This window comes from Pseudopipra pipra, chromosome 1 (assembly GCF_036250125.1).
Source record: "Pseudopipra pipra isolate bDixPip1 chromosome 1, bDixPip1.hap1, whole genome shotgun sequence".
Taxonomy (NCBI): domain Eukaryota; kingdom Metazoa; phylum Chordata; class Aves; order Passeriformes; family Pipridae; genus Pseudopipra; species Pseudopipra pipra.
In genome coordinates, this window is record NC_087549.1 from 82970948 (window position 1) to 82983561 (window position 12614).

The following is a 12614-nucleotide window of genomic DNA, read 5'->3' on the forward strand; positions in this document are numbered from 1 at the left end:
AAGAACTCAGGGCTGTTAAACAAAATGACATAAATATATCTTCTAGCTGAGAAGTCTGTATGCTACAGACATTAGGAAGCTTGGGTAAGTATTTCTCCCTCTGTGCTTTCCTGTTTCACTGTTCTCTCTCTTAAAACCTGCCACTGGCCTCTCAGAGAAATAACATGGAGCTTGAGGAACTTTTCATCTGACACAGAAGAGCTATTCTCAGGTTAAGAAATTTCATACTGCACACGCATGCATAATTCAGCATATTCTGAAGTGTGCCAGAAAAAAGTTATATCTTATATTCTCTAATTTACAAGAGCTTGTGTCCAATGTCATAAGCACTAAGCTTTATATCAGGCTCAATTAAGCACATAAACAAGCCCTATTTAAGTCAGAAATAACAACAGTAGTGAGTTCCTGAACAAAAGATGGAAGGAAAAGCATCTTACTGAGGATCTCCAGCATAACTGAGTTGAGCAGGTCGTATCCCAAAGTGCACAATAATAGGGAAAGTAATTACATCAGGATTGAACTGTTCACGGTCCAGTTGATCAATACGAACTGAGCTCGGTTTCTAGGAGAAAAACACAAAATACAACTAATTGACAACAGCTTCATGGAAAATTTTTTGCCTCTAGCCCACACTATCCAGGAACCATGACGCAGCAATATTCCAAGCTTAATAAGATGCAAATGAACTAACAATTAATACTGTAATAAACATTTGGCAACTACAATGACTGAAACAAAGCTACTTGACCTAACACTTAAAGAGAAAATAAAAGCACATTTTAATTTTACAAATCTGGAAATTTGCAGTTTGACTATTTCCAAGAACGTAAAACAACTTTCTCTGGTCAAGCATCACACCAGAAATAAAAATCAGGATTAGCATTCTGGCATCCAACCTCCCACGTGCCTGAGCAGTTTGCTAAGATCAGGTTACCTCTCTAATTTTAGTTCTGTTCCTCATTTCCCAAAGCAAATGAAGGCACTATCAGGTCCATTCAATCACACTGACTAAACAGCATCAAAAAAAAAAATGTGTCATGCTACTCTTAGAAAAGGCTCCTGGGTTGATATGTTCAATAAGGAAGACAGTCTTGTATAATGGGGAGACTTTTGCCCCTTTTACAGATCAAAACAGAAGTTCTTTTTATTGTTAAAATGGACAGTGTAAAAGGAGGCAACTTTTGCTTCAGCTCTCTAAACGCAGAAAATAAGTAATTGCGCATCACTGTAGCAGACATGCTGCTTACAGAGCTCTTGATCTAACGTTTAAAAACTCATCTGAAGGTGCACAGTTTGTCTCCAAATAAACATCATCTCCATTACCTGTCAAGCTGCTTTGTTATGTGCCTGCTTACTCCCCTCTTTGCAATCAGCTGGATGAGGCCAGTATATTTTGCTTGTCTTAGGTTTCAGAAAGAGGGCATTACTTCTAGTTACCTGCATCTCAAAACTTCTCATTTAGCACTGTGAATTTCTCAAAGATGAGTTTCAGTGTTAGAGAAACAGCTCCCACCATTCTCTTCACAAAATAAAAACTGTGTCAAGAACAAAGCTTTCACCCTTCAAAGCACCTTGTAGAACTGTTCACAGGAATAATTTTCTGCATGGATAAGCAAATCCAACTCTATATATAAAGGTCAGTCTCATCAGGTGGCCATAATTCTAATATATTCTAGAAAAACAAAAACTTACTTAAAAATTTGCCTTTCAAATATAGAAATATTTTCCAAGGGAAAAATACTTCTCAGCTTCCCTTTGGATAAGATGACTGAACATAAAGTTACATCTCCCCAGTCAAAAATAGGTTGAAAAAAATTTAGTTAAAATTTAACTACCTTAGTTAAAGCTGTCAGGTTTACCAAAAAAAAAAAAAAAAAAGAAAGAAAAGAAAAACAAATAAGAGAAAAAGTTTTCCTCGCAGCACGTCTTACAAAAAGGGATTAGAACAAAAATACCTAAAGAAAAACATGGGAAGGATTTGTAGCAGACAGAATGTTGTTCCTTGAACCAGAGCTGAAATTTATATGCCTTTGTGGGGTTTGCAGAAAGCCCATCTGAAAAGTTCATGTCTTCTCATAAGTTGTTTGTTGGTTCTCCCCACTCTTAACATTAAAAATGAGAATTTCTGCCATCCCTGCCCTCCTTAAAAAAGCAGCCTTGATACACCATTCCTCTGATAGCCAGGTCGGCAAAACATGATTAACAAAATATGAAACAATAGTTATACTCAATACACCAATTATAATCAATGTCTTTTTAAAAATTACAGACAATATTTTTCTATTCAAATGTTTCCCATTTTAGGTACTTCAATAGAAGTAATGTGATCCTCAAAAATGGGGAAAAGAGAGCCTTCAGTATGCCTATAGCAGGGTCTGTATTAAACATATGATCTCAGGACCACTCAAAACCTTCACCACCCAGTTACACAGCTGTTCACAGGTGGCTGATAACAACCAGGACAAAAGAAGTTCTCCAAGACCTAATCACAATTGCTCCCTCACTGACAGTTATGAGAGGGGGGTAGCTGGGCTATGCCTTTTCATTTCATGATGAACACCAGCCTCCTCTCTGGTGCCATTTCTGAACGTTAAATGAACAAACAGCAACGTACAGAAACAGAGTATAAACAGGCACACCAGTAGATAGGATGGAAGCAAATTAGATTATACTCTTTCAGAGTTTTATCCCTGTATTCTTTTAGAAGTGCTGTGATAGACCATCTAATAATGACAACCTTGCCTTTAAAATCACATCAAACCCAAAGAAATTCTAACAGAATAGAGGCCTGTTATCTTTGTTTCCTACTCCAAATCTCATCAACCAATCTAATGCTGACATTAGAATATATAATGAGATAGCATGCAGATGTATTACAGAAGCATCTTAAAATACATATATATATGTACTAGTGAGAATATCAGCAATACTTTAGGAGGAGTGAAGTATTAAAAGATGACTAAAATTTGTGAACTTTTAAATCTATTCCAACACAAAGTTTCATCAAACTAATGAAACATCATGAATAAATTACATAGTTTTAAATAATGCTGAACTATTGTTCGTTGTTTAAGTGGGATTTATCTGCCTATTGAAGTTTTTTTCCCCCTCCTCCATCATGCATATATATACACTTAGCATTTAAAAAAATTAAAATACATATGTATATAAAACCTAGATTTGATCACAAGAGGAATTATTATTTCTGAAGAGATGTTGTGGAAGAAAAGAGCAAAATAAAATTTAGTGGGTTTACTTTGTTGTGTCAAGTGGATAAAATTGAATTGAAGAGCTGTCATTTTCTAAAACAGTTTCACATTGTCTTTCCAACAGAACTGTTTTATCTTCTAATGTTGTAAAATGCACAGATAATACTTTCACACTGTTTTTCCCTTGCTCAATACAATAGTACAGCAATGTACAAGAAAAATCCACAAACTAAGAAGAAAATCATTGCAATCTTGAAAGAAAAAACATGTTCTAATGATGCCATTATAACATGACATTTCAAAGTGCTACATATTTCTTTTATGCTTACATATTTTGATGTCCACATGCATCTCTAAACACATTGCCTCGTAGAATGCAAAGTTTGCCAGTAAAAAAATCACACGAAATCTCAATATTAACAATCCCACTCACAAAGAGCACTGACTTGTGTATAATACAGACATTTACAGTTCAGTGACACAAGGAACAAGCATATATGCATTCCTTCATGCTAAACAAAAAAGCAAGTTGTCAGATAGCTGAAATCAGCATATCTTCAGCAAAATCACTGAAGTTATGTCAGTGTATACCATTCAGACATTGACAATTTGTGGACCAGCACGTACCTTGTACCGCAGAAACCACAGACAAGTTAAGGCTGTTAAAGTTGTCTAACAATTTCTATTATGGTATCCTGGTTTAGCAATCACTTGAAGTAGCTGAGGTAGATTTTTCCACAGTAAGAGTTCACATGTATTTTTGTATTTCATGTTCCCAGAAACAGTCCTATTTTCTTTTATAGAAACTGCTAGAGAGTTTTAGCCAGAACAAAAGCACTGAGTGAAATCAAGGGAAAAATTATCCTGCCCATGTTACTTATTATTACCTTACCGAGTAATTTAATAAATGTAATGCTGCCATACTTAAAAATATGAACTGGAAAAGAATATTTAGCAGGTTGCCTTTGCTGCAATGTGGGGACAGGTTTTTTGGTTGACAAACAAAATCTCTCCTTAGGCATGATATCAAGACACACTTTTTCTTCAGAAACTAAGAAGTTGAACTACGAGCAAAGGAGGAAAATGAAGTCAGAAAAAGAAAGATATTACAAATGAGAATGCTGCATATTAGGTCCAAAACACATCTCCACTACCAAGACACCACTCTGTGATACCGACCAAACCACGCAAATAGAACCCTGCAGTCCATGGGTCCTGAATGCAGGACATTCATCTATTCTTGTGACCCACATTCCTTAACGGTGAAAGTCAGAAAAACGGTCTGAATTCACATTAACACCAGATTTGAAAGGAGTTGTATTCAGAGAACACATGCTTTAAAATACTAATTGTTCCAAAAATAATAAGGCCATAGGGGTTTCAAACTATGCACTGAAAATTAATACATGCATTAATTAATGTACACAAAATTCCTCAGTGTGAATGAGAGCAACACAGAAACAATGTTGAAAAAACCACGTAGGCAGAAAAACACTTCTTCCATATTCAGGGCATTATTTGAACAGCACATATTAAATAGAGCTGTCAATAGGGGGTCAAAAGAGAAAGAGGAAAGTAAATAGTAAATAGTTATTATTTCTGTGGTCCTGTGTCAGGAAAAAGAGAAGGAAATCACGAACATACAGACTGCCTGAGAAAATAGGAAAGTTTTACACACATAAAATATTGCCATTCCTTTTAACATGCACATTGAAAAAGCACCCCTCTGGAAATCCACCCTTCAGTAGAGTAGCAGAGGGTACAAGTCTTCTCAGGGTTGGAACAAGTCAATAAGCTGTTCCTATAGCAATCTGCAACTGCCACTGGTCATCTTTTCCCTTTTCAATTTAGCCTGTAACAAACTGTCTGAAACAAGACATGCACATGTCATTGGATTGCTCATAAATGACAATTATTCGCTTTACCATGCCAGGGCTGGTAACAATCATCCCTTTGCATTCTTCTGCATATTTCTGCCATTCCAGTTCTTCCCACTGAAGCATGTTGGCAATCTCCTCTTCAGGCACCAGAGCTTTACTGCATCGTAACAAGTACAGAAGAATCTGATGCATTGACAGTACTTCTTTTCCTCCATCTTAAAACCATAAATAAATAAGATACATTTCAGAGATCCACTCTAAAAGCATGACCATAAGACACAATATGCAGAACAGAAATTATTTGTATGAGCTAAATAAAATGCAAAATGCTTAAGCGATCTGACAAATATGATGGCAAATGTTTTATTGATGAATACTGCACAACTTGGCTAAACTAAAGCAGTAACAGTAATGGTAGCCAGAGTAACAGTTTTATTGTACTGTAAAGCTAAAGTTTCTAACTTGCCTGACAAAACTTTAAAGTGAGTAGGCAGAACAATCAGTTACGTTGTCCAGTTATATCTTCCTTTTCACGATTTTATCATTCTTTTTACAACAGTAGTTAAAAAGCTCTTAGGCGTTATGCAGCTTTTTTTAAGACACTCAAAATTTTACGGGATACTTCTGGATGAATGTAGAAAGCTATCCCTGCACTTTAAAATCATCTGTACTGCTTACATGCTGTAACTGCAGTAATGAAGGCTAAAGAGCCTCATGCTGTCTCCTGTCACTAAATGAATCAAGGGTATGTGAAAATTACTTCTAAGACTTCAGGAAAAATGCACAGCAAAGGTTGCTTGTAACAAAAGAAGACAGTATAATCTGACTGGCTTCAGGCTGCCAGCTACAGATGTGAATATGCAAACAGGAAAGACAAGTGATGGTTCTGACAGATCACCACCACTCAGAAGACACAACTATTCAACTTCAGTATGTCCGCTCACACGAGTAAAAAGATACTACATGTTACTAAAATGCTTTAATCTTGACATACATCTCCCCAATTCCCTCCTTCAATAACAGGGTATTAATCTGCAGGTATGGAGGAATCTTCAAGTTCCATCCCCACAGAGCATGAACGCTGATTTAGTTCCTCAGGAAGTAGAAACACTCTGGTCCTGCCATTGAGTATATTCTTTCTATCACTACACTCACAAAAAAGTAATGCTGAAGCCTCAGAGCAATATGGGGGATGATGCCACAGCACAAGGAATATGATGCCAGGCACACTGGAAAATCTTTGCAGAACTGCTGCATAACAGCAGCGCTGTGTAAGATGACGTCCTCTACAAGACACGCGAAGCAACAAGCACTTCCCTTACTTCAGCTGGGACTACAGCACTATCATAGAGAAAAGATGAAAGGGAATGGTGTAACCTGGCCTCTTAGAACAGTCAACTCACTTAAACTCCAAGAGGGAATCTTAAATGGGGAAAATACACCACAAGCCTCACTGGAAATAGAAAATACTTCTAAATAGCTACAGGGACAGATTTTTAAATGTGCAAAATTTTCCTTCAAATTAAAGGGGGACTCCATTTACCAGGCTTGTTTTTCTTTGTCAACAAACTAGATTATACTGTTATGCAAGAGGTAGCCCACATCCAACAATCATTAAAATAAAAGTGTATCCTTACCCTCTGAAGACATGTACAGAAAGGTAAGGGTTGCTATAGATCCCTATAGCTGGAGACCCTTTCTGGGTCAGAACATGCAGTACTTGGGACCTCAAATGTGTTTTTTCAGTCTTTTACTCTCCAACTATATTTATCAACATAAAAACCTATGACAATGAATACAATACAGCAACTATTCCACATGCTATGCATCTCTGACACTCAGTACACCTGGTACATCTAGCTCGAAGCTCAGAGCTACCCCCCAAGGCCTGTCTCTAAGTAAATCCACACAGAAAACCTGACATCCCCAACCTCATTATTTTTAGACCATGTTGGAAAAATAAGAAAGAAAGAAAGAAAGAAAAGTAGAGGGGATAGGATATCAGCAATTCATTTCTATCTTTACAGAGACAGCTGATGGATGTGTGGAGATCTGATGCACCAGCATATTCTTTGATTAGACATAAGACATGTTCTGCAAACATACCTGAAGAAAATAGATTCCCACTATCTAAAAATTAAAAATCTCCAAGGATATCTCAAAAAAAATAATCAATAAAAAATGAAACTTGATTAAAAAATACCTGTCAAAAAGATGCTAAAAGGCAACTATATATGCAGAAATATCAGAAAAAAGACATTTTTAAAAAGAGTTAGAAGGCTGGGAACCTTAAAGAAGAAGCAGCACACAGGAATAACATGTTATAGAGACTTATCTCTCTCTATCACTAAACAATCCAACAGCACAGAAAGAGCTGACTTCTAAATTAAAATAAAAAAAGAATCAGAATATAAAAACCCTGAACAGGAAAACACCCTCAAGCTACACAAACCAGGCAGGTCAAACTTGTTCTCATCTTTTGATGAGGTCAAGTTAATCAGCCACATGTGGCTTGATAGCTTATTTTGTAAATTGCTTCAGCAAAACCAAATCAATGTTTGCTAGCAAGCCTCAGAGCTCTGCTTCTGATTGAACAGTGCTGTGTATCCAGGAAGGAACAACAATTAGAAATATAGTCATCTAACCATCAGTACTCTCTATGGTAACGAGCCAAACCTCATTTTGCTGCAGCTATAATTAATATCCCAACTAAATTTCAAAGCACAGAGCACAGAGCACCTCCAGGCCACAGCCCTCTTGATGAATATTGTTCCATGTTTCATGTGCACCCTCAGTCCAGCAGCTGAAACACATCCTTCTGTCCACGCAACACTTCTGGAGTAATCACTGGCAGGACCACAGCAGGACACATTTTCAATGGAGCCGTGACAATTACATCAACTGAAAGTCTGTTCCTGTATCTCAGGATGTGTTACATGTCTACAAAAGCTGTTCACTCAAAATGAGCTCCACACTGAAGCTCGTCATTGGATGGCAGGCTGGGTTGAATTGTATTGGAACAGTGGGTTTGGTCTTTCACGATTTGCTACAAGGTCTCAGCTTGCATTAAGATAAAGAAACAATCAGAAAAACGTGTGCTCAGGGGTGCCAATCGTGCTGACCCTCAAAATTGCACATCAAGATTTTTAACATAATCACACCCTGAAGAGGACAGGGGACATGAAATAGGCGAGATCAGGTAACAGCACTCCTCAAATGCCACAGCTCCATCACAGAGCAAGACAAGGATGACCCAGCACTGCCTAAAATGACAAGAGAAATGAAAGCTGGAAGCGCGACTTAGCCTGCCCATCTGAATTCCAGTTCTGAGTAAACCATCCACACTGCCAGCAAGCACAGAATCGCAGAATATGGTGAGCTGGAAGGGACCCACAAGGATCATGCAGTCCAATTCCCAGCCCTGCACAGGACCATACCCAAGAATCAGGCCATGTGCCCGGGAGTATTGCACTAAAGACTTCAGGTAGAAGCACCAGATCTCTGCGCTGACTGAACCGTGGGACTTGCAATAAGGGGGTTTTTTTGTAGAGGTTTTTTTCAGGGGATTTTTTGGGAAGGTTTTTTAAATCTAATTTCTATAAAGGTATGCAATACAAACATTACCTGGAAGAAATCTCACAAATCGTGGCATGAAGTGATATCTGGGACAGGAAACAGAATCATTTTCAAGTGAAGGACCTTAAATATGAAAAAAAATACAGAAAATTTATGAACAGCAACATATTTGCCATAGAAGAAAAAGAGCAACTTTGCTGCAAACGAAATCATTGAATGGTGATTACATTTGATAGGGCCCAAGTCGCAATTCGAAATGTAACGAAACGCACAGCAGAAAGGAACAGAGAGAACTTGCAGTGAAAGCTTTCACATGGACAATTTAAAAGAAATCTACAATAATTTCAAAATAAAAAGAACCAAACAAAACCTCCAGTACCTTTATGTAAAACAGTAATACAAAAAGACTGGTTTATATAATCAATTAATTATTTCACTTAAGCCTTACAGATACAAGCACTGGTTTATTAGCTCCTCCCAATTAGCAGAGTGGTTTTTGTTTACAATAACAAAGAAAATTTCCATGGTACTATTTTGTGCGGGTATTTTTCATTTCCTATTCATCACATAAAGCTTTACATAAAAACAAAAACTAAACCAGTAAGTACCTAGTGTTAAAAAAGAACTATCAGAAGCGGTGATATGAAAGACAACCTGATAACCTGATATTAGAATATATTTAGCATCACACCAAAGACTACACAAAATGTATTAAACCTGAGTGCTCCTCTGCTTAACTGCAGTGAGTGTAGAGTGCATCTCCACAAAGTCAAGACACTAAGACCTGCAGATACTGAAATATAATTCCTTTGATACATTCCTTTTTCTTTAAGACCATGGGAAGTATCATCCATGAAATTCTCCTTTGCTGCAGTCTTCACAGAAACAAGTATTTTCATCTTGTCAAGTCAAAAAACATTCAGCTCTAATGATACGTTATCCCTCCACAGCTGTCTGTATGACACTGCTTTGTAAGTTGACTGTAGAGAAATATGGTATGAGTAACTTGTTTGTGAGCTTGTAAAAATAAGAGAATAGTTGACTTGACACTTTGGCTTTCAAAACACCATGCCTATGATACTCTGAAATATTAAATGTACCGTAATATTTACTGTTTGATTAAAAAGAACAGTTTTGGATTAAAGCAGAAATTTAGTTTATCTGTGAGAATACAGAGCCAAGTTTGTGCATTTTCATTGCTAAAGAGTTCACACTATTGAACTCTAATATATTTCATCTTCCTGAACAATAAAGTGTCCCTCTCACATAAAACTGCATTTACATTGCTATTTTGAGGACCCTTTCAAAGGTAAAGTTACCTTTAAGATTCCAGTCATACAGCTCCAAAATATCTTTGAATAGATATGAAGAGAACAGCTCAAGACCTCTCACACAAAAATTCTGGAAAAACAAAGTAATAAACCAAAATTATAATTATATAATACTGTAATACAAATAATGCCACTCATGTATAAATAGAACAATGAAAAACCCCAGTGTCTTCATATTTGCCAACCATTAGATACTGGGTTTTGGAAACAGTATTGATATCTCTGTGATCATCTACTGTAACATAGCACAGTGGTCTCTTCAGAAAGCATTGTCAAGAAAGAATGGTATTGAAGACTCTTTACTGAATGCTCAAATCAACACTTGAGGCAGAAGTTATGAATCTGCAATAATGTGCCAAGCACTAAAACCATTTTCACCTGAGCAAGCTAAGCAGATGACATATTTCCGAGAAGTATCTTTTTCATAATTCATTTTTCCTACATACTCATATTAAAAGTTTATAAATCACCACCTGTGGTATCATTACCACTTCCATAGCAACATATCAGTGCAACACAAATTGAGGATTATGACCTCAACAGCCAACAGAAGAGGAGGAAAAAAGACGAAAGGGCTGAAAAAAACCCCATTCTTTTCATCAGGTAGGCTAGTCCAGTGAAGGAACTTATAAACCTTCCTGAACAAACGAAGTCAGGCTGGGTTGATATAAATTGTGCATGTATAATATCAGCCATAAATTTCAAACCCAACACCACAATCTCTCTCACAAGAAATCATCAGTACAGATGGTCCACGAATAACACTGTAGCCATTTGACCAGAAGTCCCCAAAACGGTCACTTCCCTATTTCGCTTGGTGGCCATTTGTTGTTTCAGATCAAGATTTGCAAACAACACGGCAGATTCCCTAACAAGAAATGAATTGCTTTGATCACATTATTCTTTCTGAGGAATTTCAGGGCTGTTGCATATATTTAGATGCTGCTGAGCAACAGAAAAAGAGATAACTAGAAAGAAAAATGCAAATATATGTGACTAAATTAAACACCGATCCTATCTTTGTAGTTAATATGCAGGGGTGTTTCTGTACCTACACACGCTGTTCCACAGTAGCAATTTACTTCACAAACTGGCTTCACCAGGGATTAGTTTGTGATAGAAAAACCCACCATAAACAGATTATGAACTGAATGTGCTTTGTTTGTATCCACAGGAAATTTGTTTTGGCAACAGCTTATATTAAGTACTGATAAGCAATCTTCAGAGCTTCAAACTTACAATTAAGTTTCAGCTCTGCCACTGACTTATGTGGTCCTGGCAAACAGGTACCTCCACATATGCCTTATTTTTGTCATCCGTAAGAGAAGGCTAATACCTTCCTCAGCTTACAAATAAGAGTACCTGACATATATTGTATATAACTTAAAATGAAAGGAACCTATGGATATAAGCACTTCTTACTATTTGATTTTGATATATGATAGCCTAGGTAGATGGATTTACACTAGTACCTGTGAGTGCAAGTTCCTCTTCAGCCATTAACTCAGAACTCAATCAGTCTCTTAGAGACTTCAAAAGATGGGATACTGAAGAGTTTAATCCATTAAGCACATCAACAATTCTTAACCCACTCTAACTTTTAGACTAATTATCCTTCTTACCTCAGGCATCATCTCCTCAATAAAGTGAATTGTATAGTCAATGTTAAATCTGATTACTTTACACAGAGGAATCTGGAAGGAAAATAGAAATTCAGCATGAAGAACTATACAGCATCAAATATATAGTTAATACAATTTTGTATGCAAAGGTATTACTGTCTACTGAAAAGGGCACTTACTAAAACACCTACTCTGGAGGATCGTGCAAAGAGACAGGGACACAAGCATGTGTGAAGGAAGCACCAGTTCTAACCTCCACCTCAGTAATAACGCAATGATGACAGGAGGGATGGTAAAGGAAGGTTAAATATTGCCATCTACTGGAAATGAAATTTTCTTCAGAAGCAAAAGTAAACCCGTAAACCTCAGTAAACCTGTATCTTCTCACTTGTATATTTGGAAGTGAATTTGTTGTTGGTGACACAACAAGTCAGATTGATACAGTGGTCTGAAAGCAAGATGTTTTTAGCACACTGCCAATTCTGTTAGCTATACTGTCTTAAAATGTGGTTTTAAAGCAACACCACATAAGAACTTCAGGATAAACTTACAGGTGTATACCAGTTTCATCCAATAAGTACTCTGAGAAGTTCATTCAACTAACTAGCAAGACAAACATCTAATTCCTTTTTTTCATCTTTGAAGAAGGTTTCTTTGTGGTCACAGTTTGAAGATGCTGCTTACCACAATTAGTCAAGACAAAACCTGAGACTCACTAGCAGAACTGTCTTTCTCCTGTCCACAGTGCTGGCAAGATGTTCGTAACATACATGTATTGTTGTTTTAGAGAAGTTTGGCTTCAGGGCAGAAATAGCATACCTTCTAAACAAACCCCAAGACGTAGCAATGAACATACTTACGTTTGTTAGTGGAGCATGTGCAAACATTGAGAACCCTTCAAAGATATATTCATGGTCATCATACTCAATAACAGTAGGTCTGTCTGTCTTAAAAAAGCAAAGAAAACCACCAGAGAGTAAGCAAGAAGTACTACTA

The 12614-nt window shown here is 36.9% G+C and overlaps 1 protein-coding gene across 2 annotated transcripts in view; it reads right to left on the bottom strand.

Moving 5' to 3' along the window:
* The window catches only part of DROSHA (drosha ribonuclease III), a 68482-nt gene that overhangs the window by 42431 nt on the left and 13437 nt on the right, over window positions 1–12614 (bottom strand). For both annotated transcript variants that reach the window (XM_064662233.1, XM_064662222.1), the window contains exons 9-14: window positions 12479–12565; window positions 11619–11690; window positions 9985–10066; window positions 8714–8788; window positions 5135–5304; window positions 438–562 (exon numbers count right to left, since the gene is read on the bottom strand). In XM_064662233.1, the coding sequence (XP_064518303.1) occupies window positions 438–562; window positions 5135–5304; window positions 8714–8788; window positions 9985–10066; window positions 11619–11690; window positions 12479–12565 (611 nt within the window). The remainder of the gene's footprint in view (window positions 1–437; window positions 563–5134; window positions 5305–8713; window positions 8789–9984; window positions 10067–11618; window positions 11691–12478; window positions 12566–12614) is intronic.